This window comes from Tympanuchus pallidicinctus, unplaced genomic scaffold, assembly GCF_026119805.1.
Source record: "Tympanuchus pallidicinctus isolate F22 unplaced genomic scaffold, pur_lepc_1.0 scaffold15, whole genome shotgun sequence".
In the NCBI taxonomy this organism is placed as follows: domain Eukaryota; kingdom Metazoa; phylum Chordata; class Aves; order Galliformes; family Phasianidae; genus Tympanuchus; species Tympanuchus pallidicinctus.
In genome coordinates, this window is record NW_026294669.1 from 22,893,251 (window position 1) to 22,915,170 (window position 21,920).

General features: G+C 36.0%; 1 protein-coding gene across 3 annotated transcripts in view; it reads right to left on the reverse strand.

Moving 5' to 3' along the window:
* Window positions 1–21,920, reverse strand: part of CERKL (ceramide kinase like) — a 48,996-nt gene that overhangs the window by 11,378 nt on the left and 15,698 nt on the right. For 2 of the 3 annotated variants that reach the window (XM_052675536.1, XM_052675537.1), the window contains exons 2-5: window positions 15,687–15,929; window positions 9,369–9,500; window positions 5,917–5,980; window positions 2,789–2,931 (exon numbers count right to left, since the gene is read on the reverse strand). In XM_052675536.1, coding sequence (XP_052531496.1) covers window positions 2,789–2,931; window positions 5,917–5,980; window positions 9,369–9,500; window positions 15,687–15,929 — 582 coding nt within the window. Of the gene's footprint in view, window positions 1–2,788; window positions 2,932–5,916; window positions 5,981–9,368; window positions 9,501–15,686; window positions 15,930–21,822; window positions 21,883–21,920 lie in introns of those variants that run through there. The other variant, XM_052675538.1, reaches the window with a different exon arrangement.

Sequence of the window (21,920 nt, forward strand, 5' to 3'; positions counted from 1 at the left end):
TGTAAGTTTGGAATATTACTTACCATCAACAAAGTGGTTTCCATGAACACTATTGTACTACACTGAAGTGACTAATAACCTCCTTTGACGCTCATATATGGCCTTGTTCTCCCCAAAGATTACAGCAGGCACATTTTTAGGTCTCACTCCAACTACTCAGTTCATTGTAAATCAGCATAAAAGTTTTCGACCATACAACTCCAGCATCTTTGTCAGACACTTTTTTTTTTTTTAAACAGAAACCAAAATAGATTTTATTATTCCAGAACTATAACCCTGTTCTAAATATTCACCCTGTTTCCTGACATTACCAACAACTTCCCACAATCTTAATCCTACAAAATGCACAAAAGCATCATGGTAAGGATTAAGTATCTGCAGGTCACGTAAAAAATGACTGATGGAGGTACCAAACAGAAACTGTAGGGAAAAAATTGTCCTTGGAAGTGCAAGCACTTCTGCAGTACAATTAACTTAATTAACCAGACAACATGAATATTCATAAGGCTGTTAATGTCTCCCCCATCCAAACAGATAAATGTGATGTAATGACTTCCTAGTCAAGCATAGCTAAAATTCTGATGAAAACTGCACCAACATTTTGGTTCTTTGCCTGAAATATCACAGAAATTAACAGTCCCTCAGTAATATTTTATTTTACAAATTAATTGGAAACCATGAATTTATTTAAATGAACCACTTAGGACCAAAAGGCTCGCAGCCATTGGATACAGATTGACTCCTGCTCATCACAACAGGATCACTTTCCATGTCCTCCTGCTCCCTCTGCAGCCCCTCAGCTGCAGTTCCCATAGCAACAAGCTCTTGCTGGTGGCTGGTGGGACCACCACAGGCTGCCCTACATCACCCCTCCGGCTGGGACCACAGGAAGGCAGCCTGGGAGCTACTGCCATGGTGCTCTGCTAAAAGTATGCTCTCGTAAGATCTGTCTGCCCAGAAGGGAAGCAGTTTCAAAAGCAGCTTCTCCCCATCAGGTGGATTGGAACTTCAAAATGCTGCTCTATCTACTGACAACACACCAAACCCAGATCTCAATCTCATCTGCCTTCAAAGAGTGCAATCCCACAGAATCATAGAATGGCATAAGACTTCCGGGGCATCCACAGCTTTTCTGGGCAGCCTGTGCCAGTGCCTCATGCCTCCTGAGTAAAGATATTCTTCCTAACATCTAACCTAAATATTTCCTCTTTTAAAGCCATTCCCCTTTGTCCTATCACTATCAGATTGTGTAAAAAATTGGTCTCCCTTCTGATTATAAGTCTCCCTCAAGTACTGGATGTCCACAATGAGGTCTTTCTAGAACCTTATCTTCTCCATGCTAAACAAGCCCAACTCCCCCAGCCTTTCTACATAGGAAAGCTGCTCCAGTCCCTTGATCATCTTCATTGCCCTTCTTTGGACCCCACAATATTTTTCTATTCTTGCTCAGTCAGAAAATCCTAATAATTGGTTCGGTGAAATTACAGGTGGAAAGACCATTAAGTACATCTTTATGTGCCCAAGTATTACACTGACCTGTTTCCTGACTACTTTTTGAAATATAAACACTATTGAAATAAAGGAAGATACTCAGGAAACCAATACGAAGTTTCTCACACTTTCACTATAAATTGATCCCAGTCTCTTTTAAGGAAGCCTACAGCAGTCTGTGTAGCAAGCAATAGAACACTCTCTCAGGTTCTCTTACCCTTTCATGACATTCTTCTGCTGACAAACTGAAGAGAGGAAGCACTGGCACTGAGGCGCAGTGACTTCTTGCTCCCGGCCAGACAGCGTGGAGAGAGACACCAGAGAGATTCCACCCTGCCACCACCTATCCACACACAGTCTTAACTGACAAGCGATGGTCAAAGCATGTAAAACTTGCTTTCTGAGTTTACAAATTACTTACTCCTTTCTTTGTAGAAAGCTGAAAAGAACAACTTGTTGTTCTCTTGGCTGAAGGTGTTTTTTCCTATTGGTTAAAATCATCTGAAAAATTACAGCAAGCATTCACATTGGCAGTCACACCTGAGGGTATTGTCCATGCAAAAATGCCCCCCTTCTTTCTAAGGGGCATAAGCCACACAAGTGTAAAATAAGCTCTGCATGCAGTTCTGCCTCATCCAAGTTACACTGAGAAGAGCAAGAGAAAAACACGGAAAGAAGGAGAAAAAAAAAAAAAAAAGCACAAGAATTATGTACAAGTTAAGGTAGGAACGAGAGCATTATTCAAAACAGATGCATGTATTTTCAGATCTGTGGAAGTGAAGGAAGATAAAGCAGTTTTCTGTACATAGTATTTTTATTTTTTAATATCATTTGCAATATATATTCCTGATACACCATTTAAAAAATAGATCGTGAGCATGAATACAACTGGGAATCTGCCAAAAAAATTGGAGAGAGAAGAAAAAACCACCACGGCCTGAATTAAGGACATTCTAGAAAACAAAGTTTGCATTTGATTGCATTTCTGTTGGCAAATAAGGGCAAAACAGGATTTTTGCATGGATCATCTGAAGATAATTTTAGTTTTCTGCCTCCAGAGCTGCTTCCTTTAGGCAAAGAGCTCATCTGTGTCATTACTATAAATTATCATAATGATTTAAAATCTAGTCATTTGTAATCAATCTAAATCACACATATAGGTCATTTATTCAATAACTCTCTTAAGTAACTGAAGCTTTAGCATCAAAAACTGCCTTTAGTAGCCAAACCTATAAAACGTGCCAAAGGGACCTAGAACAAATCACTGACAAAACATAACAGTGTTGTTTAGTCTCACCTGCTGGTATCACTCCAAGAGGGACTGGTGCTCTGACAGGTGCCGATATGAAGTCTGTGCTCTTTCCAGCATCTATCTGGGCTTTAAGTAGCAGACCATGAGCAACTTCACTGACAAATCCATCTCCACCAACACAAACTACTCTATTAAAAAACAAAAACATTTCACAGTTCAAAATAAACCATTCCATAATTGAGCAAACCAGCAGAAGGCAGCTAAAATACCACGTCAATGCAATGGTACTTCAAGCAGCTGAAATCCACTCTTTCTTTAGGAACAGTCAAAGCCTTACTGTCAGGTCAGTGCATATCAACTAACAAGATATAAGCATCCTTTTTTCTGCTTCCCTCTGAGTAGGAATAACTATACTTCTAACTTACATCTCCTCTTATAGCACCAGAGCCACAAAACCAAGCAGGGGAGGACTCCAGCATACGTCCAAGTACTTCAGAGGAAAAGCTCTCCAAATTTTTCAATATTGACCACCATAAGCATTCCAATCGTTTTTAATTGCCATTATCATAACAACTAACCAAATATTAAACTGAAAATACTTGAAAACACACTATGCAGACAGTGGAGAGATTTAGGAAGGTATAAAATCCTCATACCAGCAATCCTTTGCATGAAGGTACTTAATCACTGCTTCTGGAGCATGTAATTAAACTCCCACCTGTTGTGGCTATAGAGAAGAATGTATTTGTCTATAAAAGCTCTCTAAAAGCTCTATAAAAGTTACAGCAAGTGTCCATCGTTGATGCCATTTTCGGTTCTATTTATTCATTTTAGGCAAATATGAACACAATTCTCCAAATATGCATGTTTGGAAGTTGAAGGTTTTTAAGGTACACATTCTACAGAACAACAAATAGTAATCTTACACTCAATATGTTTACAATATAGGTAAGTCAAGTTTATTGTAGAAGGTGCTTATTTCAACCATTTTATCATACATTCATGTGAATGCAGTTGTGAAACTATGCCCAAAAATTCAGCCAGATAAAAATGGTGTGCTCTTTAAAAAATATATTCATGACATTACTAAGCGCTTAAATTAAATTAAATGATCTCTTTAGTCATTATTTTCTTTCTACAGCTTAATTTCTAAATTGGCAGGAATATTTCTCCCTCTGAGCTAAACAATTCTCATATGCACACACAGAAAAAAAATTAAAAAAAAAAAAAAAAAAAAAACAGGAAAAAAGAGGAAAATAGAAACATTTGGATTCTGTAATCTTACTGTGTGTAATCAGGAGTCAGATTTTTACTTCATTCTTTATTTAGTTTGACAGAATCATGGAATCCGTAGAGTTGGAAAGGATCTTCAAAGACCATCCAGTCCAACTCCCCTGCAATGAACAGGGACATACATATACAGCTCAATCAGGTTGCTCAGAGCCTGAGCCAGTCTGGCCTTGACAGTCTCCAGGGATGGGGCACCCACCACATCTCTGGGCAACCTGTGCCAGTACCAAGGCTTGAAAATCTCTGCCACAGGAGAAAAAAAAAAAAAAAGTGATCTTTGGAGTGTGATAAACCTAGAGGGACTTAAATGCAGATTCTAAATATTAGCACTACTGAAAACAGACAAATATTCTGATTTGGGATCTGTATTGTTGTTATAAACAAAGGATCAAAAAAAAAAAGAAAAAACAACCTGAAAGCCAAAAAGAAATGTAGCTAACTTTATTTTTTTAATTCATGTTAGTTCTCAACAGTTTCCCTTTTGGCCAGAAACAGAGATGGTATTAGGCACCAGGGATTTCAGATCTAATCAGCAAGAACCTGTTATGCATAAGGAGTGAAAAGCCTTGAGCAAACAGATTTGACTAAGACCACGAAGAAGGCCTCTTAGAGGAAAAAAACATCTGTCTAACCATCAGACACAAGTTTATCAGTCATCTGTTCCCTGAAGTCTGACCAACTCTAGCTACTCTAAATAAAATCCAGTCATGTAGGCTCCTGACTGGGGAAGAAATACTTGGATATACCTTTCACATTTGTTACTGCATAAACAAGAGAATGCAGCTCAGAGGCAGTTTGCATCTGAGATGCACGCGCTCTCTAACCATGGCTTGGCCTCCAGACAGAGAAAAAGCACACAGCCAACTTCGATAATTTATGGTGTGGGTAAGAAAAACAGAAGAGGATACAAAAAGAGGTGAAGTCACACATAAGATGCTTGACATACAGCCATGATGTTGCAGAACAGCATGGGAGCCAGAGAAATCAGGGAAAATAAATGATATAGAACACAGTCGAGGCCAGCTCTGACAAAGAATTAAAGCACTGCAGAATTGCTTACAAAAAGCACCCAAGATACAAATATGCTGGACTAACACGCTGCTGGAGGTGGAAAGCTTCCAAATTACTTCATGTACCGTTTAACATGTAAGGAATCATAAGCCTTTTCGAGACAAATTCAAGATCATAAATTGCACTTCATTATACTGCTTGCTTACTTTAATAAATAAAACAACATCGTGTCTTTGAGGTACAGAAATGCTGTTCTTCTGTTTTGTAGACAGGCAACCAAGAGAAATGTATCTGACTTGAATAAAACTGAACTGGAAGTGAAGGCAAAACTGGAGAGACTGGAGTCCACCAAATAACAAGCAATGCTGCTCAATAACTAACTGGGTAAAACTTAAAGGAAACAGCAAACAGACATCACATTAGGTGGCTGCCAGAATTGCTAAAAGGGGGAAAGAATTACCTTTACCATTAATCCTCCCTAAAACCAAACTATTACCATTTAGAAAGGACAGGGATCTGTTCAAATCAGGCATCGCTGCATTGCATTATTTTTTTTTCCAGCTTTTTCTGTTTTATTTCCTTTTGTACCTAAGGCTACTAGAAAGCCTTACAGAAGCACTCCAGTGACTTCACCCAATGTTCAAAGACAACAGTTTAAGAAAGCTTTATGTTTATTTATCATTATTTATGAATTAAAATACATGCCTGTTGACAGTTAAGTAATAAAAAATGAAGCATCTAAAGAGAATTGATTTTCTTAGTCTGAACATATATCATAAACAGAGTAACTCATAAAATACCTCTTGGCAGACTGGGTGGAATACAAATAAAAACTAGTGTTACAAGGTTTATTAATGTTCACAGCCACTTACCCATCAAATGCTTGGAGTTCACATTCTTTAAGTATTGACAGAGCATGTCCTTCATATTCAGATACTGTGGAAAACAACATTACTCAATTTTCAGAAGATTGGATAAATTGATTTTTTTTCCACTTCTAGCATAAGAAACACACATTAATTAATTCAGAATATATTTTTTATCATTAAATACATTACAGTTATGAGAAGGTAAGTTGTGCAATTACACTAGCTAAAGGGCAAGACATCAAAACTCAGCTGGCATCAGGCACATGGCTATTCAACACATTTAAATTCAGAGAATTAGAGAAGATGTTTGTTGCATCAAAATGGAACTTGTAGCATTGGCACAGTTGGTAACCTTCAGGAAAATGTAAGCATGTCATCAGTTAAGACTGAATTATTTCCATATCAATCACCTTTAATTGCCTTTGTATGCAAATTGCTAAATGAAAAATATCAGGAGTTACACACAGAAATATGAAATCAAGCCAAATACCAGTGACAACAGAATATAACACACAGAGGAAGGTGGCACAAGTATGCACCAGAGTTCATAGCCTCTGGAGGAAATGAATCTGTCAGTCTACATTGATGTCTCTGTGTTTGCTGATACCCTGTATTGTACCGTAAATGCCAGTGAAGACAGGATAAACTGGCATACTACAGATGGCACGAAGCATCATAACTACATTTAGCATTTTCTAGGCCAGCTTTGCCAGAAGAGACAGCCCAGCTGCACCCACCCATCAAAGATTTTTGCTGACTGACATGACACTTGCAGATGGATTTTTTGTGTAAGAATGTGCATCATTATATGCAAAATTACATTAATCTTTTATGCTTGTCTGTCCCTGGTGCTAGCATAGTTCAAAGCTTTTCTCCAGTGTTTCTAAATACTGTTAAAATTATTAGTCTTGGTGTCTAAAACAATCATCCTGTATCTGTACATGTTATAGCATACTATTTCTGCAGACTACTCAAATGCTGTATAAAAATGTTGAAAACACTCCTCTGTCTATGCACAGTGTGTGTGTATACAGTGAGTATAACTCATTCTTTAAAAACCAATAATAATAATAATTTTTTAAAAGTGGTAAAATCTCCACACTATGCACTAAAAACTGCCTACCAGCACACAACTTTCAAGTTTAAAAACAAAAACAAATGGGCACTTCATTCTATTACTGACAGTGAAAAATAAGCCCTGGCAGAGTTGATTGTATAGGAATTAAAAACACTGAACAGCAACACCAAGAGCCAACTACAGAAATATGAGATGGGATGAAGAGTTCTGTCTTTCAGCACTTCACTGTCCAAATTTGTTCTTGCTGCTTTGTGGATGTTGTTCTAAGTAACCTTTCAGTCTTACATTGTCTAGGTACTGCAAATCACTCAAACTTACATTAACATTTTCCTACAATAAATTTTAGACTTTAAATCAGTGTAGACATAAAGACTAAAAGTAAAAACTATCTTCAGTATGAAAATTGTACAGAAGCCTTCAATGCATAGCACTCTAAGCGTGTAGTTATTGCCCCCCGAGTTGCTTTTTTTGTTTGTTTGCTTTTTTTTTTTTTTTAAGAAGATGGCACCAGTGAACCAGACAACTTTCACTCATCCCCCTTTTCCATTTCTTTTCTTCTTTCCTTTGCTTCTTTTTCCTTAATACTTTGTTCATAATTATTTAATTCTTTACCAGCACTTAAGACACTAATGCAGTTTTCTCCTTTTGCCTGTAGGAGGAGTGTTAGGCAGCTAATAAGCACTTTAGCACTTGGTTATTGCCAAAGTAGCCCTATTTTAAAAGATAAGCAATTTCACATTTATTTGGCTAAAAACAGCAGTTTTTCTTTTTCAGAATTTAAATAAAAATAATCAAAATAAATTTCCAACCGTTTCTATTCAATTAGGAAAAATGCTTTTAAAATCAGAAAGAACGATATTCACAGCTTATATTAAATTATGTGAATTAATCTATAAAACTTGACTCAAATTTGGCTTATTAGTTCAGCTTTAGGATTTCAGCCAAAAATGTAATTTCATACAAGTTAATGATAATGCTGCCTTCAGCAGAGTTTAACAAATGAGGTTACCTTCGCAGTAAAAATAAATAATAACCAGTAGTATGGAAAAAGTCCAAAGGATAATTTTATTTCAATAATTGCTTAAAATGAAGTAATACCTAATTTAACAATATGACATGGTCACCTCTTATCGCTATGGAGTTGTAACAGAAAATTCTATTTCACAGTTTAGTTGATTTTCTTTTAAAATGTGGGCTAAATAACTTAAAAGCATGTAAATAAAGATTATAAAGTCAGCAAGATACATCTCATGCGAACACTTATCACATTATTGTATTATTATATTATTTTATTAGTATACTTAAGTCAGATTTGTTCTGAGGGCTTTTTGGCCTGTAACCTGAGCTGGCTGTGATTTCACAAAACGTTTAGGCAACGACTGCAGGTTAAGTAGTGCCTTTCAGCTGGAACCGATCATTTTGCAAACTAATTACAATGATCACAAGAAAAAAAGGCTTTTTGGGATTAAAATACCTCACATGGATATGAAATCATAAGTAAAGAACAGCAATGTATTAGAGGGAGTTATAATGCTATGAATATAATATTATTTGCATTGAATAATACCATTTCTCTGTAAACTTGGATGTCTGGGGGGACCAAATCTGATGCAGCAAAAGTTTCGGTCACTTCGCAGAAGGGAGCAGAAGCTATGAGATCATTACAATTTTAGTGCTTTAAGAAAATCTGTCCAGTTCCTTGCAGGAAGCCAATGAAATAGAATAGCCAAAGGGCAAATTCAGTGAAAGACATAAGGACATAAAGCATAACCCTGGCAGAATTTGGAGCTTTAAACCCAAACCTGATATTGGAGACCCACTGTCCAATGTCAAGCAGAAGGTAGTATCACTATAACATTAAACTTTTACCTTTGTGTTCTCCAGACAGGCAGCTGTGCCTGGTGAGAACTGCCCTTGTCATGCCAGAACTTCATCACTTAATGTCCCAGGTCATCCCTCAAACTCAGTCAGAACCCAGAGATAATGTGCTGTTCCCATTAGCCTCTCTTGTGTGATGTCCAACTAATAGATGTTCTCAGAAGAGAGGTAATATTTAAGGGCATGTTTATCAGAACGCTGAAGGAAATATTATCAAATGCATACAAGACTGTCAGACATAAAATGCTTGTTTCCTTTTATTCAACATTTAGCCTAGAATTATGAAAGCGATATTATTGGTATTGATGACTAGAGGGGAAAAACTGTTCAATGAAGAATAAAAATGCTAAAACACTTTTGATGACAAAATAGATTGCATTGTATTAACTAGAATTCCAAATGCACTATTTGCAGACAGAACCAGAAAGGGTTCAAACTGTCCTGCAAGCTTAGGTAGTAGCTTCACAAAAGATTAAACTATGCTTCTGAGACAGCTTACCTGTGACATCAGTTTTTATATCAGCAAGTTTAAAAAGAGGTGACACTTGTTCATAATAAATATGAGTGGCTTCTCTTTTGTGGCTGCTTGGATTAACAAATACTTTCAAGGATTTTGGCCTATTTTGAAACCCTAAAAAGAAAACACAAAACATTTATCATCACACACCATCCAGCTATTGCTACAGCTTAAATAAATTTTAACAAATACATTACTTCAATACAATAATTACAGCATTAAAAAGTCTCCATTTCTTTTGAATATGTGCTATTTGTCTCAAAATCACAGTACTGATTACTTTTTAATGTAAAGTTAATAACAGTGGAAATGATTTACAATTGTCGAAACATTGTAGAATGAGAAGGAAAAAAATATATAAGACATAGCTTTGTTAAACCTCGATACAGGAGCAGAATGTGTGCAGAAGTTATAGGATCAGGTAACAAAAAGAAGTATCAAAATATTTTCTTTTTGGAATTCCATGTGAAACACTGCCAGCAGGCATATGACAATAAGATCTAGCAAAACTGGCAGCACAATTCAATACTGTTGTTTTCTGGGACTGCAAATCAGACAGCACATCTTGAAAGGCAAGAAGAAATGTCAAGCAATAGATAATCTGGTAAAATTCATCCAGAAATCTAAGAATTGTGTGGGTTTTTTTGTTTTGTTTTGTTGTTTTTTTTTTTAAGTTACATTTAGGTCTTCAAGTTAACTCTGAACAGAAAATGCTGAAAAACACTACTTTGCCAACACTCAATCCTGCACATTGAGCCAATGAAATGTCTTTGAGAAGTAACTTTATTACCTGAAAAAGTGCTCTTTTGCTGAATTGTAAATAATTCATATTCAATAAGTAATAAAAAAAAACAGTAACACCATTTTTTCAAGTCTTTTCTGTGATTCCACAAGCTGCCCTGATTCAGTTGATTTGTTACTAAAAGCAAGTGGTGGCATCCAGTATGCTGTTTTTTGGTCATTACTTGAAATAAATGAGTTGAAAAATTTTGTGTTCAATTAATTCACTCAAATTCTCAATTTCCATTTAGCATCAGGTTAAATTATCACTTTCTCAGCCAAATAAAAGCTAGAAGATCTGATAAGTATGCCGCTTTCAACATTCAGGAGGAACATCAGCAGTAGTGCTCGATGTCAAAAGGAACCAAAACTGAAAAACAACAGATTTTCTGCTGCATAAAGAGTATTACTTTATTTTTTTACAGTCATATGAACCTTAAAATCATTGGCTGGGATTTCCTGAAGCTGTTTCCCTCTTATTCCACTGAATAGGAACAATTCCTCCGAGAAGTTATAGATGAACACTGTTTTAGAGTCAAAGGGAAAGTATTCTGTAAGGCCAAAATATAATGACTATAAAATTCCTATAGATTTCTTTGACTCATCTAAACACATCAAGGAATGCACAGATGAAAATGAACACTTTTACTAGCACAAGCCAGATAATCTTCCAAGATTTCTTAAATATACTGAAGGATGTCTACCAGGGCAGTTTAGTCTTGACGCATCCCTAATGCCTGGTGAATACCCTGGATGTCTTCAGTCAGAGGCCTTAGCTCCTTCACAAAGAAGCACGTTCTTGGGAGGCACGTCATGTCATGTGTATGAAATAAAACAGCCCTTAAGCAGAGACAGGTTCCCCCTTCGTGCCAACTTATGTAGTAAGTTAAACACTTTCAACTCTAAGCATTTGTTGACACTACTCACTGGTGTTTTGACTTGAAGTCACTGGCCTGCTTTATTTCTTTCTATCCAAGAAATATAAAAACCCACAATAAAGAAAATGGTAAAGCAAGAAATTGTCAAGCTTACTAGTAACAGCAACTTCCCTCTCTTTCTCTCTCTCTACTAGCAAAAGACACACAGATAATTTAGAAGCAAGCCAACAAACTTTTTTCTCCTACAAAGAATATGCTGATGAGCTTTCTGTTATGCACCACAATTGACAGCTTAGAAAAATCATGAGGGAAAAAAAAACCACAAACTTTAAATGCCTGCTTATGGGTTCTTATAAAAATCACTTTGAGAATACGGAGCAGTATCTAAATTTACTGTACCACCAAAAGAGTAGAGAAATGCTGCACCAAAAGAGTAAAGGGAAATGAGTAAATAAGGTGTATTCCAAAGGCTCTTGATGGTAGACCAATTCTTTGCTCATTCCTTTTTCATTTCACAAATGATATTTGAGAACAGAGATGGTACAGTATCATACATGAATGGCTGATCAGGACAAAAATTATTAGCTATCATTCCCAGTGTGTAACAGACATGTTATAAATCAAGCAACTGGGCTTAATAAAAGAAAATCCAATAACAGTCAAAGATGAAATTTTCACACAATCATGGAATGAAACTTCTTTAAAAAAAGGAGTTTAAATAATTATCATCTTTTAATTTTCTTTAAACAACATTGTGAATGAATTGATCTTATTTACTACAGCCTGCAACTGCTTTCAGTCTGTCAGCCTTTCGGTGCTGTCCTAACTGGTGTTCTGTTATTGTTTTCTGTAGCTGCTCCATTTGAAATGAACCAGCAGCCTAAAGCAGGAAGGCCAACTGTTCTTCCAGTACTAACAAATGTGCTAATATGCACTAGTTTAAACTTGATCTATCAAGTGAATCAGTGAACCATGAAGGGTGGTAGGTCAATCAGGGTGCTCTGAAAACAAAGGCTCGGAGGGCAGCAGAGACGCTATGCTCAGACATACATCTGTGCTGCTTTCCATTCCTACTTTTATGGAAATGGGTTTATGTTACAAAAGTTAAGGGTCTGGAATCATGTCGTTATTACATGCATTTATAAATACTTTATACACCAGTAAGAGTATTATACATGAGGAAAATTAATAATATGAAACAGATTTGTTATTGTAACTATGGAGATACCACTGTTAATATTAACTAAGCAAAGTTAATGTTTAACATTAATGGTTTAATTAAAACTTCATGCATGAAGTTTCAGCCTTGTATATCAAATCCCAGTGTGAAAGAGATGCTACAGAATAGTATATAAAAATAAAATGCACTTTATGCATTTTTTGCTACTTCAACATTTATTTTTAACAGTATTTACCATCTTACACTAATTTACAGAGCTTTTAAGCGAAACTTTTTCAAATTAACTGCTAGTGAGAATAAGTCTCATCGCAGTTGAAAAAAATTCAAAAAAGGAAAATGAGTAAGCATTGCTAATTATCCATTTTCTCCCATTTCCAGTGCCATCTTAACCCTTTAAGTAGCTCTGAGCATTTGCATGTGGAGAGGATTCGAAATTAATCAGTGAATCCTGCTTACACAGCATGCCTGCAGCACACACTCAAAAGCCCAGTACAGGAAGATGTGAAGAGGAAATCTCTGCGAGTCAGCGTACAACAGGTCTGACATAAGACCAGCACCACACTAGGAATGGTCTAAGCAGCCTTTTGGGACTTTCCAGGAGCCTAAGCTCCATAGGTGCGTGCTTTGATTTGACAGCAGTCATTTCACATCAATTTAACAAATATGCAAAACAGATCATAGGGTTTTTTTGAATGCTGTATCATTGAGCAAGCTCTTAATATCCCACAGGAGAAACAGCACTGTTATGTATAAAATCAGCATTTATTTAAAAGTGAGAAGATAGTAGCACGTGCTTGTTACTGTTGCACACGTGTAGCAAGATGTAACAGACACTGAACCTGCACTGAAAACAACTACAGAGTGTGCGTGCTCACCTACAGGATGGCAGGCGTCATGAAAGAACAGAGACTAGACAGACTTTAAATTGAAGTTCTTAGAAGAGAAATTGAGAGCAGACAAGATTATTCATTATAAAGAGCACAAGAGAAGTAAACATACAAGAAACATTCACATCAAATATGTAGTAAAAAGGAAATTGTGTACATTGTATTTTAAAAAAGACAAAACAAATAAACAAAAAAGATTTCACTAGAACAGACTTCCACGTAAAAACTAATCCCTGATATACTTGCAACTGCTGTTGGTTAATAAGTGAACAACACTTTAAAATCCAAAAAAGAGTAAGATAAACAAGTAGAAATGTATTTTGTTTCAGCTGCTGGAGACATACCCTTCTGTAATGTTTAACCATGTGACAAATACATATTTACTGACAGCCATATTCATTCAGCATACAGACATAATGTTGACAAACCACCTCCTTAATTTGCTCTGGCCTCAAAGAAGAAAAAAATCATCCAAGAATGTAAGTCAATAGTTAATGAAAACTTTTTTTCCAATATGAAACATAACAGCAACAAAAAAATGTTATTTTGGAAGGGTATAATTTTATTTTTTTCCTGCAGTCTATAAATAAACAAAAAAGAGCCAATTTGAGTTCATTAGTGAAGATATCCTAAGATGTCCTCAGCACTATTACAAAAATAAGCTATGGAAAAAAATAGGAAAACTTATCACCATTTCTAGCAGAGATATATTAATGTACCTTTTGCAATTTTAATTAACAAACAATCAGCAGAACTTAACCACACTTTCTACTTTTAGTCCAGAACTGTATCCTACTGGAGCCTTCCAGCCAACGTTTGGTGTATTTTTAATCAAAATAATTTTTTTCCTGAATTACATTATTAGTTTATTATTATATTATCACCATTGTTTGAATGACTGATGTTTCTGCCACTTTGAGTATAGAAATGATACTGTCAATTTGCTGATTTTCTGCATAGAGATACAGTTTAAATACTTACTCAGTCCTCAATAACCAATACTATATAAAACTTCTACTACAACTACAGAATTTGCAACAATAAACACTTTAGTAAATGTTGCAGGGGTTGTGTTTGGTTATTTCCCCCATAGACACACTGAGTCCTGATTATTCCTGAAGCAAAAAGAAAGGAGAAAATGCACTGATTAAACATCAGGCAAAATCTGCACAAGGTTTAACTTCTGGAGAAAGACCAAAGCTGAAGGAAGAGCCAGAGACAGCAACATTGCACAGAATGCTTTTTTCAGGTTCAGGTGGCTTCCAATTACAAAGCTATGAAACAGAGGCTGCACCTCGAAGTCAAGGCAACCTGAGCAAGAGATACTGCTGCTTTTTTTTTCTGTGAACATATGGTATCACTGCTCCTGATGGATGGAGGGTAATCTGGGAACAAAACAGACATTTGCTTCTTATGCAAATGTCTTCGCTTTTATGGGTAGCTGGAGATCTGCAAGAATCTTGGCACTTCTGCCGATTTCAATATTTAGTGATAAGGCCTTTCAAAAGGAGCAAAGGAAAGTATGTTTTTATCCACAATTTTGTTTGGAAAATCCAAAGCATGTTGTAAGCAAACAGTACGCACACCTAAAGCATGTTATTTTACTTTCTCTGATATCTGTTTTTGGCAAAGTAACTTTAATAGAAGTACACTATAATTCAGCATTGGCAGTGCCACAACAAACATTAACAGAGATTTGAATGCTCTAATCTGCCTCAGTATTAACAATTCAGCTGGAGTTTTAACAGCTTATTATAAGATCGGTTGTTTTTCTTCCATAATTAAGAAATTCATTTGCTGTGGTCAATAAACAGAAACATTTTGAAGATAAATCAGAGTTTGGTTTGTATTTTTCTGTTTTGTTTTAATTACAAGTGCACTATACTACATGTCTTTCCAAAACTGAAGGTCTTAAATTACAGTGAAAGGGTTTGACTTGTTTTTTTGTTTTGTGCTGTTTCCACCACACACATACCCTCTAAACAGTGAATGTTTCTTTAACTTGAATCAGTTTCCATGAAAAACACAACTATCAGGGGTTAACAAAGCATCCCAAAAACATTATTAGCCCAGGCAAAACCAGAAAGATAGTTCTAAAATAAAGAATTGCCTCTTGTCAGTAGCCAGTGTCAATACACTTTGTACAAAATTATCCAACAAGGGTCCTACCGAGCCTTAAGAGCACTTCCACCTGTGAATTTATGAAGGAGAAAAGCCTGTCCTGTTAGCCTCTAAGAATCTGCACATCTCAAGTGGAAGCTCTTAAACAAGCTCTGGGCAGCCTCTGAAGAGTCCAGAATACAATCAGCTACTCGCTTGCAGTGCTTGAATACTTCTAAGTAATAACATCAGATGCAAAAGCAGCATCTTTTTCTACAGATGCATTAGTCATCATCACTTTCTTAATCTGGGCACTTCACTACGTAGAATGTCAGTAGTAAACATTTTCCAACAACATTCATATGTTTGCGTTTTAATTTCCACAGACAAAACAGTTTCTCTAAGCTTCATTAAACCTAGTGCTTTACTGGTAGAAACAAGTGTGAAGTAATATTAACTCAGATTAAGTGCTTACCGTTCAAAATTTCCTTTAGACATCTAAACCATGAATGACAATGGTCTTCACTGAAGTTATTCAAGTGGATAGCACAGTCTGTTAGTTTATTTTCTTCTTTATGCAAGCATTTAAAAACAGTGATACCCAACAAAGTACCACCTTTCTTCTGTCCAACAAAACGGCGACGCTTCACTTTCACTGAAAATACATCCTTCATTTCAATAACCTCCTCTTTCACCTGTAAAGCTGTACTGGAATCACCTGAAGGGAAGGGAAAAAAAAAAAACGTTATGAGTTGAATAGGAGTAAATATCTTAAAAAAGCATATAACAGCAACAACAGCAACAAAAAAAAACTTATGGCTTCAGCACTAGCTTCAAGTTTTCACAGAATAATGGAATTATTTGAGTCAGAAAAGACCCTTGTAGGTCTTCAGGTCATCTACATCTATAGAGGGAACAGGATGCTCAGAGTGCTATACAGTCTGACCTAAATGAATGGGGCATTCACCATCTCTCTGAGCAACCTGTTTCTGTTCTTCATCACCCTCAGTGTAAAACACTTTCATTCTTATATTCAATCTAAATTTCCCCTCTTTCAGTATGAAACTATTTTCTCTTGCCCTATCACAATAAACCCCGATAAAGAGTCCATCCCTTTCTTTCTTGTAGCCCCCCTTTAGACACTGAAAGGCAACTTTCAGATCTCCCTAGAACTTTGTCTTCTCCAGGCTACTACATCTGCTTGTGCCTGTATTGAAATTTAGTGCATATCACATGCATCAATTGCTGGTCTTAGTTTGGTCTTGTATTTTACAAACTCTCTATTACTTAGGTTAGATATTCTGCTATACAAATACCATAACTTCAAAGAGTCTTTTGATATTGAAAGCACTAACTAAAATTCTAGACTCTAAAAAAAAAAAAAAAAAAAAAAGTTATAATCTCCCCCCTCCCTGCATTTGTTGTTTGTTGTAACTGTTGTTATGTCCACAGGGCTAATTCTTCATTCTCCTTTGAATCAGAACTATTGGAGATCAAAAATTCTCTATGACACAAGCTGACTTTATAAACATAGCTGATTAATTATGTTTTTTTTCCCCATTAATACAAATGCTATTCTTGGGGTTTAAACCAGAGCAAGATCAGAAAACAGTTGAGTAAAACCAGAAAAATAAACCAAAAGAACATCACCAACTTGTCTTCTGAATTGTATTCATAACTTGAAAAGGAAAGACAAGTGGAAGAAAGTCTCGAAAACTCCTCCAACAGTTCAAGGCTCTTAGCCCCAAGAAAAGTTTCTTCAGGCTGGAACTGAGAATTCTGTAGCTGTCATACACACTGCCATTCAATTACAATAGTTGCAAATGCCTTTCTGAGAGCTATTAAACAAGCTACTCTGGTACAAACTTTTCCTGCTTCCTTAAGCTACAAAACATTTGAATCCTCAGAATCAACCTAATTCAAGTACACAATTTGAAAGGAAAAAAAAAAGGCATAATTCCTGTAGGAGATGGATATTCTGGACCGGAAAATAAAAGACCCTCTACTATCTACATAACTACAGCAGATGCAATGTGCTATAGACCAACAAAGAAAGGTCGCCTTGCAGCCCAAGGCAAGAGTAACTAGAAACCAGGGTTTCCCAAATCTTTTCCAAACGTTGCAGCAGCTCAAATGGTTTATTAGTGGAAAAGCTACAGGGCATAGTGTGTGATGAATGCCATGCACTGAGAGAAAGCTCAGGGTAAGGTGCAAAACCCTGTCATGGTACTCTTGCTGGAGACATGAGCAGTATGAAACTGCAGAATCAGGTGCTGCCTCCCTCAGTACACCACACTGAGCTGAGAGCCTCAGCAAGTCCACCTTTTTTGAGCAGGACAAGTCTGTGTAACCACCTGCGAGGCTGTGATCCAGCATTTGTCAGCACCACCGACAGCGACCACATTTCCATCGGAGCCCCAGGGCAGCGTCCAACGCGTCCAAAGAGTGAGCTGACAGCACAAAGGAACCTTAACACCTACATTGCACCACATCTGACATCTCGGCTTTTACCAACTTTACATTGCTCCTCTAAAACATTTGGGAGTAAATAGCCTTTGAGGACCTTAAATGAAGTACTTCTTAGAGACATCCTGAATTCCTTACTTTGAACAACACATATGTTTAGGTTTTGTTTAATATGCATATTTAGTACCTGTCTTAACTTTTAAAATAGCATTGTCGAGAGGGGTCTGCTCTTTTTCTGGAAAGACTTGTGCTTTCAGGCACAAATTCCAATGAAAATTCCAGCACACACTCAACAATTTAGGAAATTTCAGAAACAAGGACACATAGAATATAATGACAACTGTCCTGCAGCAGCAACGAGGCCACAGCATTTATTCACTCAGAACAGTATAAATATTTCACTTTTTTTTTTAATATCTTAAGTCAAATAACATTTTCAATTAACTATTAGCTTTGCTGAGATATCAGAAATTCTTTTATGCTAATGTTATACATACAAATAATAACTGGATTACAAAGTCTAGTCTATTTGCCCTGCACAGAACAAGTAAAATAAGTGTCTGCTAAAATACTTTCTGCTATGAGTTCCCATAAAGTAACAGTCATAAGTCAGTAAGTCTCATCTTGTCTTCTCATGCTATTTCAGCCAGGTCTCAAAGCTTCCTCTCCCTCTGTATTTGTCAGCCTTGTGTTGCTGAGATGCACATTAAAACTTTAGATAACCAAATAAAGCACTCATAATAGATAGCACTGCACTTCCAAAAACAGTATTTGACTCCAGCTGTTTTACTGTAACATAACTTTCAAACACAGCTTAGAGAAGTATATAAACTATAGGAACACTGAAACATACAAAAGCATAATCCTCAAATTTTAAGTTGCAGAGAAAATACCAAACAAGCTAGTAGGATCAGGGCAGCCAATTTTTACTGAGATTGGAAAGAACTCTGCATACAAGGCCTTAGGAACATCTTACAACATTTTTAATCTTCTATTTTTACTGAAAATAAGACAATTGCTAATATAGTAAAATCCTATAAAACAATTCAGGTGAAAATTTAAGTCAAGCTGTATTTATAAAATATCTCTAATGTGTAATAACAAGAAAAATTACTTTAAAAATAAAGTTTGTATTGGATTAGACTTTTTAAACTTCACCAAATCAGTTTGTTAGTATCACGATGGTTACTGGTAGCTTTTTCAGGACATCAACTGTCCTCTCACATTACTTAGAAAGATATTGGGTACCATCTGTTCTTGCAAAAGATTTAAGTATACATCCATTAGATATCATGCTATTTATTTAATTCAGTACCCACTTCCCATTGTTGTATCTTCTGAAAAAAAAAGTCAATTTAATTACAAGGAATAAAGATAATCTCTTCTACCGGGCTGCCCTGTCATCATGAGAGCTGAGAAGGAACCTGTATAAAGTAGGTTACAGGCGTTAGGAAGACTAAAACTAGCAGTACTTAACATTTAACAAAGAACTAACAAAAACAGAGTATATGGTACTTAAAAAAAAAAAAATTACTATAAGCCAAGAGCTTGTCTAAATCAATCTCAGCACATCTGTCTGATGTAGAGCGTAAACAGGATTAGAGTTGGATTTATCTGCTTGACGCTAATTGTACTCACAGTTTCTGCACATGTCCACTTTTTTTTTTTTTTTTTTTTCCCCCAAATACAGCATGAAAAGAAAGCCTGCCTGATACACGAATTTCCAGGAAGTTTTATGCCTCTATTTATCCTATCACTGATTTAAAAAAAAATGAGACTATCCTACATTCTTCCTGTTTACAATTATCTAATCTCTTATTTAATAAAAAAGATGTCTAAATACACTATAATAAGCTAAATCAAAGGGTGAGATATTGATGCACTCAAATACAGTTTATCTGCAAATTGTAAATATTTTAATTCATTCAGAGAGTGAAATTAAGCTTTAAAAAAAATTCTCACATTTACAGCAAACTTGATCAAGAAAGTAAGTTTGACAGAAAATAGAACAGCTTGCAAAGTGCATTATTAAGATATAAACACTTCAACAATCAAATGTTTATTGAACTGTTATCTTACAGTAGAGGCCCAACATCTAGAAGAGGTGAGTAGATCTGAGGACCTAATTCCTATAACAGGTATCTGGAGTATATTGAAAAGAGAAATACACACGTGAGGTGGGTGTATGGTTCAAGTACAAGATTTGGAAATAAGGAAAAATGGGTTGTGCTTCCTTGTTCATTAATTCTTCCTAAGACCTTTAGAAAGCCATTTCCCTGCCTAACTATATTTTATAGATAAACTTACTGAAAAATTTGTCCTGTGGTGCTTTGAAAATTTGCCTCATTAATAGTTCATTGCTATATCTGAGCACAGTATAAAAACAAAATATTTAATTAGAAATAAAAACCATCAAGAATATACCAAAGAAAATTCAGCAAACAACAGTAGTTACCACAGATCTTACACAGCATGAACACTATTTTCAAAATGACCATTCTAGATATGCAATAAGATATAATGGAAAAGGAAATAGATTTCATTTTTCATTCGAAGTATCTGGACAACGTGTTTACAGATTCAGGCTTAGCAGTATTTACTTAGATATAATGTTAAATAATGTCTAACGAATACATACAGGAAAGCAACTACTAACTTAAGCCTATTTTTCCCCTTAGAATGTGCAGTGAAGTGGCACGCCACTGCTTCATGAAACCACTCCAGAGTTTTCAACTGCAATATTGATTAAGAAGGATCAGTAACAAAGACTACAATGGTGCAAGTACGATCATCCTTGCCAAAAACGCTGAGAAGTGCCATATAGCTCATGTCAGACTACTCAGTATTAGTTAAACACTCCAAGCATAAGACAGAAAAGCTTTTTTCAGAACATCTGAATATTCAAGTGCTTTCTATTTCAGAAAGACAGATCAGGCATCTCCTTGGGAAAAAAGTTGATGCGATGCCTCTTACTCTCTCCCATAAACAAAGAAAGAAAACTTCACTTCTTGGCCAGAATAGTGATCAATGAACTGGAGAAACGGTGAGAGAAGGCCCAGGCTTCAAAGGAGTTTCTGTTGTTTTGTTCTGTTTTTCCTTTGAAGACCACCTTTACACTACTACCCTCCTTTTAAATGATGTTATAAAAGACATACAACTCAACCAAGGCTCTACTCTAGAAAAATGTTTTCCAGGCTGTTTTTAATGATCTCCCAGGGAATGGTGAGAAGTCCAGGGAATACTACAAAGTACAGAAGAGATGCATCTCTGTTCCTCCAGAGCCAGAAAATAAAAGCAGGGTGCAAACACTACCATCATATTTTCATGCCACTATTTACTGGCAGCAACAGCTGTAATCCTTCAGGGCAGAAAATTGAGCTTAAAAGCATCTGACAGGAATATAACCAATTTTCATTTTCCTTTACAGGGTGAAGTGATGTATTTTGCCAAGCCAATGCTACACCTTACTGCTTATCTCTCTTCCAATACAGGCAACTACCACATCCATGTAGTCCAGTCCTTCCCTTTTTGTGTTGTGTCTGGCACTTGGCAAAATCAAGGTGAATTAATTCAGTTCTCTGAAGTAGCACAGACTGTAGACTTTATTTTATTTTTTTGCTGGCTTAGTCTTCTCACAAGGTGGTGAATACAGTCAGTCAAACACAAGTCCTACAAAACCAGGGATGGTTTAGGGTGGTAAGGAAATACACAGAGGAAAAGAAAGAGGAGCTGGAACTGCCTCCTGCCATCAGCAGAAAGAACGGCTTGACCAAGGTGCTATGCATGTTCACTTCAAATTGTTAACTCCTCAAAGATCATGCAAGGACAGATGAATAAGAGTCTGCAAGAACTAGGAAAGATGCACAGTGGTTTCCCAAAATTTTTTAGAATTCTATTTACATATTTTTAAATATATATATATATATATATATACATACACATATATCTAACTCGTAGAATAAAGCTCCACTTTATAAGCCTGTAATAGCACATTAATTAAGTTAGTTTTGTCGGATAAGAAATTATGAACTAGTTTAGTATAGCAGCAAAAGGCACCATGACAATTATTCACTATTACTGCTTAGTGAAGCCATCTGAAAGAAGGAAAAACACCTGAAATGAGGGTAACTAGTGGGTTCACTCACTTCTTTAAAGGTGTTTACTTAGCTGTCTAGGAGTACATTCCTATGCATCAAGTAGAGTACAAGCATAACGGTCCTATAAATAAAAAGATTATAATGGA